This window comes from Grus americana, chromosome 4 (assembly GCF_028858705.1).
Source record: "Grus americana isolate bGruAme1 chromosome 4, bGruAme1.mat, whole genome shotgun sequence".
In the NCBI taxonomy this organism is placed as follows: domain Eukaryota; kingdom Metazoa; phylum Chordata; class Aves; order Gruiformes; family Gruidae; genus Grus; species Grus americana.
The window spans coordinates 58,883,330-58,904,021 of NC_072855.1; the positions used below are offsets into that span (position 1 = coordinate 58,883,330).

At 43.8% G+C, this 20,692-nt stretch overlaps 1 protein-coding gene across 1 annotated transcript; it reads left to right on the forward strand.

The window, feature by feature from the left end:
* Window positions 1–1,908: 1,908 nt before the first annotated feature.
* Window positions 1,909–19,342, forward strand: FAM241A (family with sequence similarity 241 member A). The gene is made up of 2 exons (XM_054823945.1): window positions 1,909–2,097; window positions 15,533–19,342. The coding sequence occupies exons 1-2, from the start codon at window positions 1,984–1,986 to the stop codon at window positions 15,776–15,778; spliced, it is 360 nt and encodes a 119-aa protein (XP_054679920.1). The 5' UTR covers window positions 1,909–1,983; the 3' UTR covers window positions 15,779–19,342.
* Window positions 19,343–20,692: the final 1,350 nt, after the last annotated feature.

A 20,692-nucleotide genomic window follows, 5' to 3' on the forward strand; every position in this document is an offset into this window, starting at 1 on the left:
TCACTGCAGAAGCTATGGAAGAATCTTCCTTTGCAGGGAGATCAACATCAAACCAGCAGGACTGCAGGTAGGTGAGGAAGAAACCGTAGCACTAAGCCAGCCAGCACGTTATAATACCCCTGCCACAATGGTCCCTGAGAGGCAGCAGGGATCAGAGGCTAAGAACAACGGCAGCCTCAGCATCAACTTTTTCTAAAAAGAAAATAAATTCTAATACATGTTTTTGTCACCCACAAACCAGCAAAGGTTTATGGATTTTAGTGTACTAAAAAGCTCACTGAAAGGGACACCTAATCAATGCTTTATTTAAGATCTTTTTTCCAGGGAGAGTTTACTGAATGTCAGTACTATGTGTGACACTTCATTTCTTCACAAATCACCCAAGGAGCAGAGAACCTCAGGGGTGTTTTACAGAGCTGCTGCTGAGCAGTCAAATCATGCACAGACATATATCACCGCGGCCCTCGGTGGTGAAGTCCATAGGGTTTTTCGTGGCGTCCCATATCTCCCCATGCCAGCAGGATTGCAATGGTTTATGGGTGCTATTTCAACACCTCAATATTCCTCCAAGCCTGTTCCCGTTCCTGAGAAACACTACTAACAAATGGACCAGAACTCTGGGCAAGGAGTTAGTCAAGTCATCAGGCAAACTGCTTTTGGCCACCCTGCACCTCGGGGAGCAGCCATGGCCAGCTGCTCCATCAAGAAGAGGAGCCACAGCCAAGTGCGGCACGGCAGGCAGAACAGTGGCCCCTTTGGGAAGTGCCCGGTCCCAGCTGGCCCTGTGCTGGCCCTCAGCCCCCGCTGCCAAACCGAGGGGCCTGACGGTGTGTCTTGTATGTTGTTCCGCATTTTCGAAGAATACTTGCTTGTAGCCTGTGAATGCTTGACTATACCACAATACACTGAGTGTTTCTTTGTGATGGCTTTAGGTTTGCTACAGCTATTGCTGTTTGTTGCCCAACAATAATGAAAGGAAAAGCAAAAAAGAGGTACAATTCCCTCCAAAAAACAGTGGGACCCAACCACCAGGAAGCCATATAAAATTAATCTGAATGCCTGATTTCCACAGAATCCTACTGTCACACAACCTGTAAGCACCTCCAGTAATTGCCTGTGGAAAGAAAACTGAGTCAAGCAGACCTGCCACAATTAATGCATGAACTGGTTTCTGGACGAGGAAAAAAGATGCACACAGGTGCCACCTCCAGCGGCCCCAGCACAGCTTGGGAATGCCACACGCTGAAATCCAGCTGCACCTTCGGGCCCACCCGTGACTGCGCAGTATGGGGGCAGCCAGCACCGATAACGCGTGCAGGGCTGGCAGAAGCGAGGCCTCTCTCCACAGAAGTGCCACCATGGGGAGCAGGAGCCAGGCACACCTCTGTGAGGTGGCACAGCTTCGGTAACATTTCAGTCCTCCATACTCACTCATCCCCCCCCCCGAGCTTTGCTGGACAGTCTTATCTTCTGCAATTGCTGTTGCATTTCTTTATTCCTTGGGTGTATTGGCTCGTTTTAAAGAAAAGAGGACCAGATTCTGACAGCTTCAGAAGAGCAAAGCCAGAGTTTTCTTTTTCTCTGAGGAAGAGCAGCAAATGCCACCTCTTATGCTGCCAGTCAGACATTGCCCCCCAGAGACACACCACCCGGAGCGGGGCTAAAATTACCGCTTTGCTAACACCTGGCATTTCCTGCTTTTAATAAAAGCTTGGGAAATCCGGTTCTCGGGGTCTTTCGCTTTAGCTAGCAGCAAGCCGTTCTCCGGCCGCAGGCCCCTGGCGGCCTTTGCTTGAGGCGGGTCCCAGCAGCAGGAGCTCCCTTGCCGGGCCCCCGCATCCCCGCCGCGGGGCCGGTGCCAGGGGCCGCCTCCTCGCTCCCCGCGGCGCCGCCCACCCGCCGCTCCCGCGGGCCCCGTGACGGTCCCGCCCCGCCAGGCGGTAGCGGCGGGGAGCGTCTGGCTCCGCTCGGCGCGGAGGAGCGATGGGCTCGGCGGCGGAGCTGCTGTTGCTGCCGCCGCCGTCGTCGCCGCTCGGGGAATGCGAGCGGGAAGCGGGGGCGGCGTCCGCCCGGCACCGGCGGCGTCCGGAGGAGCAGGTGGGTGTCAGCGGGTGGGGGGTCTGGCAGGGCGGGCCCTGGCCCCGGGGGTACCCCGGCCGTCAGGCAAGAGAAAACCGTAAGCGGCTCCTGATTCATCTTCCGTGGCATTGCCGGTACAGCCCGGCGGTGGTGCGAGCCGCTCCGGGGTAGCGCTCCATTTGCGGCGGGGCTTATGCAACCCGGCCGAGCTGCGTGGGGCTGCCCCCGCGTGATGCCGGAGTGTCCCCCGGTGTACCCGCCGGGCCCTCGGTCTTCCTTCCGAGACGCTTAGTCCGCGTGGGAGAGGATGGGAGCAGAAGCACGAGGGTGGTCCCCGCACAGCATCCGCTTGGTGAACGTCTCGCTGGAAATAATCGGGGTGCTGTTGCTGTTCCCGGAATTCCCCGGGAGTTCAGCTCTCTGCCTTTCTTTTAAAGACTTAGGCTTGTTCACTTAAAATATTTTAAGCTTTCAGCCTCTTCATGACTTGTGAAACGGAATGTATTGGAATTGGGGAAAAATATCAAGTCGTTTTTTGACTTGTCTGCTTTCGCCAGGGTGTGTGTTTTTATGGCGTGGTGGACGGGAGTGGGCTCTTCGCTTAGGAAATGAAGGGAGCTCTGTACCTTTCCCTATTGTTAATTGTAAAATGGCTTTCCACGCACTCTTTGTTTTGCAGACAGCATTGTCCCGGTGCTTAAACAAAGGCAGTGTTCTTAATGCACCTTTATTGATGTTTCATTTAAAGAAAAAAAGAACACAACCTTTTTCATATTCAATACTTAAATGTAATGATCTGCTCTGAATGCCTTGAGCGGTTAAGGAAGAGAAATGCATAAGCACCGATAATTGCACAGGGGCAAACAGAGCTGCTGGAGTACATCCCAAAGTAATTTCCAGACAGTTTTGTTTAATTTGGTAATTATTTCTCTTGAAAAAATCTTATAAGATGGTCGTGATGGTACTCAACCATAAGTGAGCCCTTTCACAGCTAGAATAGCTTAAAATTTGAAAGTGTCTGGTAGTACTTGCCTGAGGTTACAGCTAGAAGTGGGCCACTTCTGAAAGGCACTGGTACTTGAGAAGTCACTTGGTGACCATTTACCTAAGTCAGTGCATCATCCTTGTCCCTTTCCCTAGAAAAATGGGGCAGAGTACCTGAACGTAGGGTAAGGTCGGATGTGCTGAGAGTTGCAGCGATTCTCTTCTCTGCGTCCACAAGCCCTTCTGCAGGACATGGCAGGAAGAGTCAGAAATGTTCCCTGGTTCTGGCTCCTGTCTTCCTTCCCTGAAAAGAGAGGTTAAAAAGTTGCATCGGATCATCTCGGATGTGACTGCTCTCAAACTGGTTGTAACTCCTCACTAAGCAGGGAGCTCCCTGCAGGTGACCACTGCTTCTCTCTTAGTGATGAGTGTGGTGGTATAGTTTCAGGGAATGGGGCAGGCTGAAGAGCTGCTGTCCAATGTTGCTTAAACACACTTTTAAAATGAAGTTGGTAAAGGTACTGCTTGGGTGGCCACAAGCACGCTTGGCAGAGAAACACTCTTCCCACTTTTCTCAGGCTCAGGTAGCGATCGTGGCCCTTTCTGACAAGTTGCGGCGTAATGTTAGGATAGCAAGGCAGAAATTTTAAATAGGCCATGAAGAAGAAAGAGAAAAATCCTTCCTGTTTACTGGAAATATTTCACTGTTGTAGTGTGGAGTATATTTTCTGCATACCGAGGTGCCAGCAGCTGGTCAAATAATAAACTAGATTTGGAATATCAGTTGCCTTTATTAAATATACATATAGAATGTGAGTATTGTATGTAATAACAGTAAAAATAATCAACATTTGATAAATAAATAGGAGTATTTTATTTTTATGTGTAGGGAAGACTAAAGCTAGGTGAGGATTTAGCGGTACATACACTTGCTGCAAACTTTGACAGAAAGTCCCAGATTCTGTTGTTCAAGAGGAGCACAGACATGTGGCTTGATTTCGAGGGGCTCCTGGGTCATCAAGCCTAGTCACGTGCTGTCACTTTTTTGCTTGCATGAATGTGTCCAGATTTCTCTCCGAATCATCAGTTCCCCCTGCCCTTTCTGCCCCAGTGGAGGGGCTGTTGTTGAACCCTGCCGTTCCAGCGGGCAGGAATCCTGTTTCCAGGGTGGGTCCTTACCTGGAGTCCCTGGCGGAGGCCAAGCGCTGTTGCTGTGTTTGCCGAGGGTGTTTGCACTGTTAATGTAACTGCTGGTCCTCAGCCTGTGTTTTCCAGTTTCGTGTTCTCTTCTGAAGTGTAAATATGCGCACCACCTTAGTGTTACATGCGATGCGAAAGAAATGGGTCAAAATCTGCTTTGGCGATGGTGTAAATTCTTACTTCTCTCAGCTGGTGTAAAGTAAAGCCTGGGTGAGAGCAAATCCTTTGGCCTTTTTTGAGAGCTTTCTTTTAGGTGAGGATCTGGGACTGGTAACCTGGGTGTGATTTGTTTTTTTCCTATTTCCTCCAAAACAACCTCAGTTTGTGTAAGATCACACCTAGTAACATAATGCTAAAAGAATACCTTCCGGACAAGCAGGACCTAAATAATAATGTATTCACCCTTTAATATTTTTTTTAAAAGAGAGTACTCAGTAGGAAATAAATCTGTTTGTTTAATGCCAAACCCTCTGGCTTTAATTTTCTATTGAAGCTTATTATTATGTCAGCAAGGACATGCTTAATGAAATTACTGACAGGTACATTTTTAAAAGAATAGAAGGATATGTTACTAAATGTTATACATAGCCTTTGGATTTCATTATTGAAATACACTGTGGAATTACCTACTTCAGTGATTAGATTTAAAAGCTGAATTAGATGATAATGTGATTAATATCCGTTGCAGGTTTGCATACAAAGATGAGAATGATTACCTTTACTTTAGTCTTTGAAGCGCTGCAGAACCTGGTTAGTTTCTTCCACCTCTCCTTTTTCGTATTGCATTGCTGGCGTTCACGAGTGGTACGAGAAGGCACTGAAAGATTCAGCTGCCCCTGAAGCCATGGGAGTAGGTTGCTGCTTCACCCTACGAGTTGACAATTTTTTTCCTAACTGTTGATAGTTATTAGACACATAAGTTGTCCTGTATTTTCAACATTGCTAGAGTTAAGGACCTCAAATCTCCTTCCCTAACCCACTTTCTAAAATAGGTTAGCCTTTGTCATTTTTACTACAATCTAAATCTCTTTGACACCTATAAATTAAACCACGAAATAAGAATAGAAGGATGGAATGCATGTGAGTGTGTAATTATAAAATGTAAGGCAAAAGCCTGCATTACAGTAGGTAGGGCATGAGGTGGTGTCAGCAGGAGAGACAACATCTGGTCCATCCCCAGGGACTCCAAAGCCAAGCTGTGTTACAGCAGACAGAGTTCCTGAAAGCCGTGGCACGGTGGCTCTCTTCTGTACTGAAAATCATCTCTCTGGGCTGTAATGGGTTTTAGTCTCTTGTAATCTAAGTTGAAAGCAATGGCAAAATTCCCAGTTGCTTCAGTGAAGCTGGGATCTCCACCTCACGCTGGTTTGGGATACACAGAATCCAAAGTGCTGTCCGACAGCACAGCTGAAACCAGCGCTTCTCCTAGAAAATGCCCAAATGCAGAGTCAATATGTGATACACGTATTTGCAAGTAGATAAATTAGCTTAGACAATCACCTTTTCATTAACCTGAATTTGTAACCCTTGGGGATGTTTTACTATTATTTTGAACAGTGTTGTATCTCTCTAAGTGGAGTATTTTATCTTTTAATAGATGGGCTCAGGTTTAGAGAAGCCGTTACAAAAGGGTTTTGGTGTTTCCCATTGAGAATTATGTTGAAGAGTTATGGGTGTCTTAGCTCCTGAACTTTTTGAATAACTTTCCAATATCACTAGTAGTTTTCCAGCATGGAAAGAATGAGCAGGAGAAAAACCCAAGAGGGTAATATCAACAGCCTTGTGGTATCCCTCATGTAAATTGATCATCGGGTGGTAGGATGGATGTGTGCCATGTTGCCTGGAAGAGTATAATTTCAGTCATAAGTCAGTAAAGGCCAAGAATGTTTTAAAGTAAACTTGTATGTGTGGAAACTGTGGTGCCTAAGGCTAGAAACCTATTTCTAATTTATTCCACACTGAGATAATCTGAAAATTGTAGGTTTCTCCTGCTTGCAGTTGTTGGGATTTGTTTCCAAACCAAAAATAGTAATACCTGACAGGGAGAGCTTAATCCCAAATTTGTTCTGGCTCTACAAATGATTTAACTGTGCTGCAGAGGTTCATAGCTACATAATAATTTGTGATAATAACTTTCTAAAAAGCATCAGTGGATTTTCTGACAGTTGACAGCATTTGAAGAAAAACAAAAAAAACCCTTCAGACATACCTGTAGCACCTACAATAGATAGGATAGCATGTTCTGCTTGAATAATGTGAAGATCCCATTTTTTTTTAAAGAAAGAAAATATTCTGGAGAGATAAGTGAATAGAAATTTCTCCTCCTTAAAAGGCAAAATTAACAGCTGTTGCTTTTCAGCAAGCCAGTGCATTGATACCAGGCTGAACGTACGGTGATTTGCAAAGCCTTTTGCTGGGTCAAGCTGCCCGTTTTCAGTGGGGGAACCTTGATAAACAAAATCCTATGGAAATGAAGTGTTGCAGTTGTAAGGAAAAGATGGATTAGAAATTGCTTTTGATCTAGTCCCTATGTAAAATTGCAGCATGGATGGGAGCAAGTTACAGGGACAGTAGTAGGAGCATAAGGCAGAGGGTAGACAGCAGTCTAAAATTGGGGGGAGGCAGCAGATCTTTACGTGGGGGCAGGCAGGTTTCCTCTCTGTCGGACTCTCCGGTGCTGGGTTCTTGTCTGTGACGCTTTCTCATCTGGTGCCGTACGAGTGGGGAAATGTACTCCTGAAATTATGGGACTCAAACACACTTTATCAAGGGAAGCCTCTCTTGCTCTTGAAGCCTTCTCTGCTCTGGACAGACGTAAGTTCACTCTCTGGAAAAGCCTTTTCATCTCCTTAACACGAAACTGCTCCTGGTATTTTAAAGTTTGTTCCAGCAACACTTGATCCTAAACTTGAGTTGCCGTAAAAGCTGGCTATAGGGAATATGGTGCAGTTGCTTTTCTCGTGTTGTTGCTTGTTTCTATAGAAACATCTTGTTTCTATTTTATAAGTGGTGTCTAGTTTCTTGCTATGACATGTATGTTAATCCAATCTTTGTTTTGTGATTTTTTTATTTAAAGTCCCTTTGTTGCTTTTATTGGTAGCTGTTGTAAAGTTCTCTTGGTATTAATGATTTTTATAGTTTTCTTGCAGTTGCTTCTTCTTCCCCGAGAACAAGTTAAACTTAGTTTTTCTCTGTGTTGTTTTTCATCTTGAAGTGAGGTATGATTTTTTTTCTCATTTCCTAATCTATGAATCTTTTCATATTTAAATATCAGATGAAAAGTAGCCTAGAGAAATTAACCTGGATTTTTTTTTTCTCCAGACAGTGAAAATTAATTTTGTTGTCTTAATAGTCTGTTTGCTGAGTATCAAGATCTTTTTACTGCTTACATCTACAAGGTCAAATACTAAATCATTAGTTTTATGCTAGCAAAGAATGTGAAGGGATACCGTTCTCTTCCTGTTATAGTTGAAGAAAATCAGAAACGTTTCCAATAAAATTATTTGCCCTTCTTGGGCAAATTTCACTTTCTTTTAATTAAACTGAAGAAATCTTTTTAAGTATGAGAAAGCAGGGTGAAATCCTGGTCATGTGCCAGGTGTTACTAGTAATGAAACTGTATAGTTTGCATATGTGGAGGGTAGGAGGAAGAAAGCCTGTGCCTGGCTGACCTGTGCAGGGTCACAGGGTTTTTGTGCAGTCCCTGTCAGGAGGCGAGGCTGTGGTTTGGAGAAAGGGGCGGCCACAACCTGGGAACTTGCCGGTTTGCTGTGAATCTCCAAATATATTGGGCGGTCAGATGGCTGAGTACCGGCAAGATTGGGTAATTCATTCCTCCGGGACTTACACTGCTGGCTGCCTAACTATCAAATATCTGTAGCTGTGTGCTGGCTGGTATGTGTCCCTGTCGGCACCCAACAGAAGCTGGTCTCTTATTTTGGAGGGGAGGGAGCTTGTGGTTTCTTCCATCCTAGTCTGTTATCTGCTTTCTTCTCTTATCTTTCTGTAAGACTGAGCTTGAAGTACTTTCAGTTTTAGCTTGCATCCTCTAAAAAGAGATGACTTTGAGGCTCTCTCTTCTGAATGTTAATGTTCTAGATTTCAAAAGTTATAGGAGTATTTTTCAATAAGCAAGTGTGTTCCTAAAGTCACATCTCAGTGGCTTTTTTGACATGAAAGTGTCTACTGGCTTCAGCTATCTGACACACCACCTGTTCCCTGGAGTAAAAATAACTGTGACTGGAATAAAATAGATAGCGAGCAGTTAAATACTGCAGGGGAAACTTTTTACTAGGAAAAAAAAAAAAGAATGTGTGGGCGCATATGTACATGTGATATCCCTGTGTTTATTACACTTTTTTTAACATCTCATTTAGATGTCGTTAAACACGTTTGCTACTAAACTCAAAAGGGGTTTCTTTTCTATCTAATATGGAAATAATTCACTTAAATATGCCGTCTCTCTTTCTTTCTTTTATAACTGTAAATGTGGCCGAGTGTGGTCTGAGGCATGTTATGATTTGGAGATGCTTTTCTGTGTTGGAGATGAACTTTGTGGATACCTGTTTCTTCTTCCCCTCTCTCTTTGCCCAGCAGCATTATTTTCACTGTAAAATCACAAGCTTTTACATTCCATTGGACATTTCTCCTCCATTGCTGGCATTCACATTTGTGTAGTGCCCTTTGGGCAGCTGATGCAAGGAAAGAGAATCTGATAGACTTGCACTCGTTGGCCTGGTGCTGTTGTCGAGTGCAGGGTGGGAATTTTTCAAGTTGTCTGAGCAACAGAAGACTGTTGGGGTTTCTTCAATTCATTAATCATGAAAAATAGGAAGAGGGATGTTATTTGGTTTGTTTTGAAGAATCTTGTACCTTCAGAACAGTCGAAGGGATTTTTTTATTACTTTTTTAAATCCTGAATCTTTAGGTGGAGCAAGTTTCTTACGTTCATCCACTCCCTCCTCCCACAGAACGAGGGCTGTTGAATTTCATCCAGTTACTTCACTCAAGTCAGTTACTAGGATTTTTTTTTTCCACACACAAAAAAAAAAATCCCAAACCACACCACCTCGAGATCCTTAGGCTAAGTGTGGAAAACTCTGGACCAAGCTGCTGCTTCAGCAGATGAAATGCCTGGAAGGCAAGACCATAACTGCGCCTGTTCTCCTCACAGCTAGTGCAGTGGTGAGCTTACAGGGCTGAGAAACGTTGTGGTCACTTTAGAGCTGTTCGATTTGTGGCCCTCCCAGACAATTCATCCAGCCCGCTGCTGCCTTTCCTGGTGGCCCCATAGCAGCTCGCCCATCACACTAACCCTGCAGCAGGGGGGATGTGGTGAAGCGAGGCTCTCTTTTCTTCCAGGAGGCACCGGCTGCAGCTGCTGGAGGAGCTTGGGTCGCTCCTTTCAGACCACTTCTTTCTAGTGATGAGCCCTTGGACGCCCAAGTTGTTCTGGCGGGGGTGACAACCCTGAGCACGCAGAGATTCACCTGAACGCAGATGTTGCGGTAGTTTGTCACGTGTGATCTGTGTGTGGACAGCAAATTTGCCACGTCCAGCAAGTGTGGGGTGCCCTGAGCGTGGGTGCTGGGCTCCATCGCTTGCTGAGGAAAGCGCTGCAGCAGCGGCCATGCAGTGCCCTTAGGAGAAGCTGCAGGGACTTCCAGGCAGAGCTCGTTGGCAACACTGTGCAAGGACATCTAGTCTTGTGTAATGACATCATCGATACTGTCCTGCAGTGAGCTAGCATTGCTGATAGCAGAAAAAAGAAATGCTCAATCTGTGCTTCCACGCTCTCTTTGATTAGCCACAGGAAAATAACTTCCCAAGCGTGTTGGGTAGGTTCATGTCCCCCTTGCATCCATTTGCGTTCTGCATCCTCTGAGGGATTGGCAAAGTTGTGTGATGTGATCTGCAAACGGTCAGGGGCAGGAACTCTGTGGTCCCAGCAATTTCAGGGAAAAAGACCTTGAACTGGCTACGTTATACTTAGGAGGTGCAGACAGGGATCAGCCTTAAATGATTGTGAAAAGTTCAGTGCTAACTTTATCCTTCTAGTGAGTAGCATGTGAATCATTGCAGAGGTGGTTTCTTTGGGGTGGCTGTGTTCTGAGGGGATCTTGTGTTTCTCTGCATGGTCAAAACACCCTTGATGGGAAGGGGGTAAGGAAGAAAAAGTTACTGGTGTGGAGTCGCCTCCCATCATGACTTACTATGCGCTTTCCTGAATTTAGGCAGCAGTAAGTTTGAGTGAATGTGGTGGAAGTTTGCCGTAAGCAAGAGTAGCAGTCAGAACACGCGTAATTTGTGTGTTATGTTGATGACGAACATAACTGGTAAAGCCACAGCCGGATGTTTGTTGGGTTCAGTAGGCTGAGTTGACTTTACCTTCTCTGTTGTTTTAAAGCTAGTCCAGGAAAACATTCAATTACATGGGATTTTTTTTTTTCAGAAGCACTTCAGGGATGTAGGAGCACCAGCTGTGCTGGAAGTGAACAGAACTTGTGCTTAGTATCTGCTCTGTTACCTCCTTGGAGACTTTAATCCTGGAAAAAGGTCTTTTTATGGTGTCTTGCATCTGGGAGGGCTTGTCATGGTTCTGCTTAAAGCATCCAGGCCCCTAGGCCATTTGGCCATAACAGCTGGGTAAATTTGGTTACAAAGTTTCCATAGTAAAGTTTTTCAGAGTTTGGATCTTCAAGTTACGACTTTCTGCCAGTAAACAGTGGGATAGAGCAGACAACAGCTTTGCTGATAAAAACATGCCACTTTGAATAGGGAGGGAAATTTTGTAACACCAAACATCTGAAGAGGCAAAAGAAAACTGGGTGCTTGATGGGAACCTTTGGGTACCGCAGTAGGCTTGTGATGAACGTTGTGCATACATGCTGAGCAACAGGACAGATCAGACACCTCCCCTTCTGTTCTATATGATACCTCTAATGTTAATTTTAAATAATTTAAAGTCAAAAATAGAAACCAAATATGAAATGGACTACGGAGTACCTTATCCAGCTCTTGGAGTCCTCAGCACAGGAAAGACATGGAGCTGTTGGAGTGAGTCCAGAGGAGGACCACAAAGCTGATCGGAGGGATGGAGCACCTCTCCTGTGAGGACAGGCTGAGAGAGTTGGGGTTGTTCAGCCTGGAGAAAAGAAGGCTCCGGGGAGATCTAACTGCGGCCTTCCAGTACCTGAAGGGGCCTACAGGAAAGCTGGTGAGGGACTGTTTATCAGGGAGTGTAGTGACAGGACAAGGGGTAATGGGTTTAAGCTGAAGGAGGGTCGATTTAGATTAGATGTTAGAAAGAAATTCTTTACTATGAGGGTGGTGAGGCACTGGAACAGGTTGCCCAGAGAGGTTGTGGAGGCCCCATCCCTGGAAGTGTTCAAGGCCAGGTTGGATGGGGCTTTGGGCAACGTGGTCTAGCTGAAGACGTCCCTGCTCATTGCAGGGGGGGTTGGACTAGATGACCCTTCAAGGTCCCTTCCAACCCAAACCATGCTATGATACTATGATTTTATGAAATATTTTTTAAATTAAAAAAAATTACTATATGAAAGCATTTAAGGAATATAAAATGAAATGGAAATTGAGGCAACGAAGTCACACATAGTGATTGTACATTTATATAAAGGAATCTGCCAGTGTAATTTGCTTTAAGGGTGTTGATCACAGTATGTCTAAAATAAAATCACTTAGATTTAAAATTACTTTAAATTACAGTAAGGAGTAATTCATTACAGCAACTTAATGCGACACATTAGGTTAGGAAACAAATGCTCCCCCAGCCCCTCTGAATTTCTTCACTACTCCTGTCTTTGAAAGAGCGAGGAAAGGCAAACGAATTTCTGCGGATGAAGTTGACCTCTCCTCTGTTCCCCCCTGCATTGTGGCAAACAGAGCCTGGGGTGCCCCTGCACAGCAGGTGTCAGCTATGGGGAGAAGAGCTGCTCGAAAGGCCTTGAAAGCATGCCGTGCCCGCTCCAGGGCTCGTGCAGGGAGAGGAATTCCCTCTGCTCCCTCTGGATACACAGAAAAATTCTTAAAAAGTTACAAAGCCAAAGCTGGGTTGCTGATTTTTTTAAAGCTTGCAACTTTGCTTTTAAATGAGGGAGCTCTGTTTTGTTGGGAGGGCTGCTCAGAATGGGTACATTTCTCTGCATTTTTCCGTTACGGTAGTGTCTGTCTAGCTTCAGGCTGATTCTGCAAGGTTTAGTATGAAAATGGTCCTATGGAAATTAAGAGTCAGCTGGGAACTGTGTGCTTACTGAAGATAGCTATTTTCTAAAAACACTCAGAAAAGTACTTTTTTTGGGGGAAAAAAAATATTTGGTTCTGAGGATACAGTTTGAGAGCTACTGGCACATATGTGGGACTGCGTGCTGGTTTACTGTCACCCTGAAAATTAGTGATACAACTTCTAGCTGCAATGTTAAAGCTTATTTAGTATTTTCTAGTAATTTGGAGTATTGTAACATTACTGGTGTTTGCCCTAATTGTTCTATTTTAGCTATGCCTCTGAAGAAACATATTTGTCCAGCATGTGAAGTATTATGCAATAGTAAAAAAAAAAAAAAAAGCGCCATCTGTGTTCTACAGCTGATCATTGTTTTCAGCTTCACTTGGTTTTTTGGGGGTTTTTTGGGTTGGGTTTTTTTTCTGAGTTGCCTGAAGCAAGACATACTCAGCCTGAACTAACTGAAGAAGACTTTGAAATCTTGAGAATTTCCGTGATCATTCTGAAAAGTTTTGCAAGCTCTTGGAAAATATTTGGAAAAATAACTTGGCACTTGTTTTGTAATTAAACACACACTTGCCAGTCTCCATGCCTAGAAGCTTGTTCTATGTAATTGCTTCAGGGATTCATCGATCTACCCTTGTCTGAGAAGGAGAGGGTAAGATAGTCTTGCTTAAAAAAAAAACAAAAAACCAAAACAGCCAACCACAAAACAAAACCGTAAATAAAAAAGACCTGGACAAACTAAGTAAGGTTGAATTTACTCTGTACCCTGCTTAAGAGGCTGTGTGCAACTTCTTGCCGTTAGCTTACGGAAGCAGAGCGGGGCTGCTAGGGAAATCCCGTGCCTGACAGCTGCCTCGCACCAGGACGCATCAGCGTGGACGCATGGAGTTCGCTGTGCTTAGCTGGCCCGGGGAGCCGGAGCTGGTGGAAATGTGCTTGCTGGCAGCCTCCTTACAAGCACTGTGCTCCGCTTGCTCTGCGCAAAGGCTTCCAGCGCGTTGCCGAGTACCATTAATAATCCAGAGGCAAAGAAGCGATTTGTTTGTTTTCCCCCTCCTGGTTGCACTGGCCACTGCTCAAAGCCTGAGCTACCTTGCTAGAAAATGGAGTGATTTCTCTTGCGCACGTTAACTGTTTCCCTTCCCAGCACACCCTTTCTCTTTTCCCTAACTGTTGTGATCAATATATCGCTTAGGCTAATAGTTTGTCTGTCTCCCTGGGCTCTTTGGGAATAGGGGGATGAGAGTTCCTGTAACAACGTTGGGATGCCAGGGCGGCAGGCACCCTGCCCTGCCGAGTCCGCGGGGGCTCACAGCAGGCTCTGCCTTTCTTGATGAGACTAATCTTAAAACACTGGAATTAAAGAGGAGACAACATTTATTTGAATTAAATAAAGCACAGGTAAACCCAAAATGCTGCAAACTGGAGTTTCCATATCCAGTGAGGAGGAGAAGACAACCTGGGCCTGAGAAGTGGGCTGAAAACTGGGTGGTGGCTGTAATCTCCAATACTGTAGTTCTCCACGTTCTGTAGAACTGCAGAAAATTTGAATACAATATTCATTACTGTTTAAGCTTCCTGCACCCCTCCCTTTCTGGGATTCAGTACTGAAGCTTGAACAAAAATCTTGATGAATAAACAAATAAAAAAAAAATGCCCAAGCATGCATAGCTGAAGGACTGTAGGGATTTTTTTTTTCAGTAGCAGCTGTGGTGTTTTACACAACCTTCATTTAATCAGAAGGTTCTGCATCATGGCCTAAAGTCTGGCCTAGAAAAAAAAATTAGCTTCCTTTGGTCTTTGCTGGATGTTTTTCTGTGGGAATGGAAATTCACTTTATTACTTGCTGTCTAATGGAGAACCTGGCATTGCTGTGGGAAGGAATTTATGTTTCTCCACTGAGACCATGCTGTGTAACCAGGGATGCCGAATAGCTTTCATCCTTGAAGACAGAACTCAAGATACATGTTTGCTTTGAATCCAGGAGTAGACTAATTGCACATAGAGTTTGCCGGTGATTTGTTGGACCTATTGATCAGTTGACTGAAATATTGATGAGTAGCTGCTGCATGTGTTTTCATTGCTGCCCAACATAAGGATTAGAAAACTCACATTCATCATCTTGGAAGTGTGTTCGCCCTGTCATACCCAAACACAAGGCAGTAAGGTTTTGTGCAAAGGATCTCTAGGCACTGGGGAAGGAGAGATGGGATTTCAAGCTCTAATCTAGTTATGGTTAACCTGCTGAAAGAGTTACGTGTTTTCTGCAGTGATATTTAAACATGGCATCTTCATCTAAAGATGTGCTTCTGCCTTCCTATGCATTTGTCCCATCATTTTTCTTTTTGGGAAAAGTGCAGAACTCGTTTCCCCTCCCCTTTGCTTCTTTGTACCACCACTTTGCGTCTGTGCGGTCCTTGGGTCTGTCTTCCTTTGCCTGACTTTCCCAGCTTTCTGTGCCAGCATCGGGATGGACGTTTGCCTTCTCCCTGGTCGAATCCAGTGCCCCTCTTTCAGTGGTGATAGTAGCCCTTCAGTTCCCTGTGCTTTGGTGCGAAACACTTTATACTTCGCGCTTAATAGTTTTGTATCATTCTTGTGGTTCTGAAGATATTCTGGCAATAATTTATAACAGATCTACTTCGGTCAAATCCCCTCCCTGAAATTACAGGCATCTAATTCCATTTTGGTTGCCCTGACATCCATGTTGCGCAAGCAGGTAAGATGTATGGCCTGCAGGAGAGCTTTACCCCTCTAGAGTGGTATCCGGAGGGGAGACAGGCTGTCATATCTTTGTAGTATCACTTCAGATGTCCCAAGTTTGGCCAAGTAACCGTCATCCATAATATTGTACCAAAGTCACAAGCTACGTAACGTTTTCAATTTCTCAATTTAAGGAGTAGCTTTGTTGCATGTATATCTTATTTTTACACATTCAAATAGAAACAGCTGAGACTTGTTCAGAGTCACAGAAATAAGAACCGATTGTACAACATATTTCCTAATTTTGTCTTCTCTCCGCAGGTCCAGCAAGAACAAAGAAACCACACCGCAGAACCTGCAATAGATGACTATAAAAAGATGGGGACTCTCTTTGGTGAACTAAACAAAAGCCTTATCAGAATAGGCTTCACAAGGATGTACTTTGGAGAACGGATAGTAGAACCTGTAATAATTATATTCTTCTGGGTTATGCTCTGGTTTCTTGGTCTACAAGCTCTTGGACTGGTTGCTGTTCTGTGCCTTGTCATTATTTATGTACAACAGTAAAATTTTAAAGATGCTGTTTGGATTATGTGTTTCCACACTGTCACTATGTCAGTGGATTTATGTGTAAATGGGAGGCATATCCCAAGCTGCAATGCTTCGAATTGCATTTTGCTGAACTTCCAACGTTTAGGATGTGGGGGACTAAAATTATGGATTTTAAGCAAAGTCAGCAGTGCCCTACTACATCTTTCAAGGGCAAAAAAGGAGATGTTTGTAACATAATGGTGTCCAAAATACTGTTTTCTGCACTCATGGGGCCTTACTCCAAGGACTGGCTTTTTGTTGTTCCCCTCCTCAATGTTCTTTCTTTGTATAGTGAAAATTTCCTGTCTGGTTTTAAGAGGACACTTGATGTGAGTGTCCTCTTTCGCTGTCAGGGGGAAGGGGGCTTGTGTGCTGTTTGTTCCCTGAATCTGCGTAATTTGCTAGTTTTTTGCTGAAAAGCTAAATCTGCACGAGGGAGGTTTGCTAACAAACCTACAATGACAAATGTTCATGAGGTGAATACAACTTCCCGACACAAAAGCATCTTTTGGTTAGTATAGTTTATAGCAAGCTTTCCCCCAGGAAACAAGCTGTGCCAGCAAAATGCTTTTATACAAATATTAGTGACTTCACACAAGGCTGCAGCTGTTGTTTAGGAGGAGTCACAGTCCTAGATTGGCCAAATGGTCTAATGTAGCTCTGCCTTGGTTTTGGAAATGTACTTGGCTCCTGCTGCTATTTTTCCTTTTTTGTTTTTATATTTGCTCTTTCCCCCAGCTCTCCTTCTGAAGATAAATATTTAGATAATTCATGGACTTTGTAGGTAGTTACAGCTGCAGTGTTGGAGCGTTGCCATTCCAGATGGCAATGCTAGAAAATTGTCTGCTTCCTCTGGGTCGTGTCTGAAGTGTCTGAACAACCAGATAGGTATCGGACCAGATCTCTTAACGCTTCCCTAATTTGCTGCAGCGTGGACCCAACACAAGCTAGAAGCTTTGTGTACATAAGCAAATCAAACCTGTTTCCTCATGCAAGGCAAGAATGTAGTTGAAATCAAGCGGTCATTTTATCGAGTGGTCTTAACTGATTCATTTCCACGCTAGGCAACAAAAATGCATATCTGTAGGTGCGTGTCATGGGCAACACAAATTGCAGGATAGGATATATACATTCAAGAGTAGATACAAAATTCACTCTGGCTCCCCGGGAGCCACACCAGGGGTGTATTGAATATTTCCAAGTTAAATGTGCTCATTTAAAGAAAAACTGTAAAATGAGACAAAATCTTTACTAAAGAGGCTACCAATTTAATATTTGCTGTACCTTTTATTAAGAAACGTAATTGCAAAATTGACTTCATCTATAGTGGAGTGAAATTACACATTTACTTAAAGAAATGTAATAGAAGATGTGAAATTTACAGAAAACTACTTAACTTTTTGCAGCGACTTTTTTCCAAAAATGTTTTTATACTAGCAGAGATCAACAGTGGATTATTTGAAAATGTTGTCTTATCCAGAGACCTTTGAAGTTAAAGGGAGCTTCTGTATGGTCCCAGTCCTGCAACTGGATTCTCAAGGCCGATTTTATGCCTACATGGATCGTGTTGGTTGCTGGGCTCTGTTTCCAGGACCCAGGGCCCCGCTCCTTACAGACTTTCCTGTTAGTGAAAGAAGTGTTGTTTAGGGCAGTCAGCATGAAGGCCCAGCTCCTTGAAAGTCTTTATGTGCCTAAATGCCACCTGTAGGCTTGTCTCGCTGCTTTTCTCTACCTTCTGAGGAGCCAGGTCGCCTCTCCAGGTGTTCAGATGACCTTGACTGTGGACGCGAGAGGCTCCGCTGGACCGGCAGGACTGCAGGGCAGTGGGACCGAGGCCCAGCCCTGTGTTTAGATGGCAACCCATGTTGGTTGGCACCTAGTTAAGCAGTTACGCCGATGGTGGGAAACGTCTGACAACAGAAGGTGTTCCTGGATACAGGGGTTTGTTGTTCCCAGCTGGAAGTCCCAAAGCAAACAGCAGGTGCAGGCTGGGCTCAGAGGCAGGAGCTCTGTACTCACAAGTGCCTAGGGGTAAACTTTGGGTTTCTTTCAAGTCCCTTAGAAAGCAGAACATCTGTTTACACCTTTGCATATTTGTATAGATACAATGGTGGGTTTATATGTATTCTTCTCCTGTATAAGGGCTGTACTACAAAAGCATCTTGTCATTAAAAAAACCCCACACCGCCTTCCTGTCTTCCCACAATCAAGGTACTGTTCAGAGGATCTCATCCAATTCCTTTCGTCCTGTAGGAAGAAGTGTCTCTGTGATATCCTTGTTGCAGTAGTACTCTTGTGTACAGGCGCTGTGCTGTGAGATGGCGTGTAGTATTTCCTGAAGTGGTGATTTTGCTCCGCACATAAGGAACGGGGAAGAGCGAACCAAGGGTGTGACTGGCAAGTTCAGTGGGTACGTTGTTTATACACAGGTAACCTTTTAGTACCTGCACAACGATGACTGTTTCACTCAGCAAGTCATTTCAGTTGTTCTTATGGTGTTCATGTTTGTATACATGTTTGTATATCTAGAGAAAGGTAGCTTTTGGACTAAATTGTGTACAGTGAATGTTTTTATATGGTTTCACTTAAGGGTAACTTAGTAGGTCTTGTCCTTCACAGAAGTTTTTCATTTTTAAAAATCTGAAAAAAATAGCCCTCCTGATGGAGTTAGGTTGCCTGAAAATGAAGAAGAAAGACAATGATGTATTGCATGGAAGATAACCCCTCACCTGTTTCGTTTCATACATTCCATTGTATATAAGAATTTGCACCAAATCAGCTGTCCTATAGCATAATTGCTATACTATCTCCGTGTCATTTGCAGGAAAGGAAAGAGGAGTTAAGGAAAAAACGGGACTGGGATAGAATCAGACATAAAGAGTGGAAAATGGAATTCATGAAAATGATGCATATATGTGTCCAATCTGATTGTGAACATGTGGCAAGGGGGGAATGGGTGAACAGACCTTGCATTGTGTTCTTCTTCCATCCAGATGTAGTTCCAAGGCAGAGGAAGCACCACGTGTTCAAAGGATGTCCCTTGATAAAAAGCAGAAGGTTCATTTAAGAAAAAAAAAAAAGACGATTTCACTTTTGTCTGTATAGTAAAAATGGATAATGTTATTTATATTGGTACATATGATGATTATTCTTGATAGAACTGAAAGCACCTTTATGCATCTGTGTGTAGGACTGTATGAAGGAATTGTGTCCCTTAAATCTGTGTTAAACAACAAATGATGTAATTCCTGTTGGTCAGTGTAACATACTGAAAGCTTTTTACATAACCTGTTTTTTAAAGGATGGACTCTTAGTACTGTTTCACACCCACCAAATGCATAAATGTTTGAGCTACTGTGTACTGAGAAGAAACTATGTGTAGGAGAATCTTGGAGAACCCTGTTTGCGCTGAAGAATCATCACATCGAAACTGTCCATAAAAAAGGAAAGATCATATTTCTTAAAAACTCTGTGTTAAATGAATCCTATGGAAAGCACTTTGTTATTCTTTCTAATAAAAAGTATTGTCATCAATGAGAACTGTGAATTCTTTGTGGTGCTTTGTTCAAGGTTACTCGACTCCTTTCAGAATTGCATGGTAGGCCCGGATGAAATGGGGCAGCATTCACATACCACTGAAATCAGGTAACTTGCAGCTAGTGGAGAAAACTGCAGTACAAGAGCTGACTAAACTGCATCAGATCTCTGTGGTTGAGTGTGCAGTACGTTACAGTGAATTAAAAAAAGAAAAAAGTAGTAGTAGTAGAGCTAGATGTTAACAAATAATGGCAACATTATGGTGTAAAGTAGCTTTTGTTTCATAGCATATCTATTTTGCATCCAGAGCAGTCTCCGAAGGAACCAGATGTGGTCAGGGGTGTGAAAAATCCTTTGAAGTGACAATTGCTGTGCCACAGAAAGGTTTGGGAGTTTTCATTTGCTTTCTTAAATATGCATAGAACAGCATATGGTTCAAAACAAAGCCACTTCAAACTGTTCATTCTTTTTTTCCTGCAGGTCAGTTCTGCCACATCCAACAGGGATTTTAATGTATTTGTTGCTCAGGATGCACAGTGAGTTACACAACAGAGGTTTTCTAAAAGTAGGAAAGTTGAATTTTGGTCCTTCAAACTCATATTGGTGGTTGTGCACAAAATAAGTAAGGCTCACTGCTTGGATAAATTCAAGTCTTCAGGTTTTATTTCTGATGAAGTATCTTGGTCAGGCCTCTTATATGGTGCATGCAAACTCAAGAACAACCTGGCTTTGATTCTTTCCATCCTGGGCTTTACTCTAGGTTTTGGAAGTTTATTTCTTAGCCTCTCCCCTCTGCCAGAACTGACAGCTTCATCTCCTTTTTACTTTCCTCCCTTTGCTCTGTAGTGTTGCCTTTTTGTAGGGCTGTTCACTGGAACAGTCTCTGTGCCAAGGATTCAGGCTTTTTCACCATTCAGTCTTCTTAAAAGCTACATAGACAGAAAGTCTGTTTTCAGTTGGATATATTGTTTTACTGTGTGTCTGCTTAACACCAGAGGGGAGGAAATTAGAGGATTTTTAAAAATACACGTATGTTGGGTAGTCACTTCTTTTTTACAGTGCTGATCTGTTGGTTTAGATGATAGTTACCAAACTGCAATTTGCAGTCGCCAAAGGTCCAAGAGAGTGTTGCAAACGTGTAGGGTAAAGAGCTGTTGGCAGATTGGCACCAGGATTTTGAGACTAGATGGGTCAAGCAGCATGTGACTCAGGGTTGTTTTAAGTTTATGCAGACATGTAGACTTCTAACTTCCCTTAATTCCTGCCAACCCCTCCATTTCTTCTGAGGATGTCTCCAAATGCATATAAAAATCATCTTATTCCTTCTGCACTCAATCTGAAGAAACTGAGCTT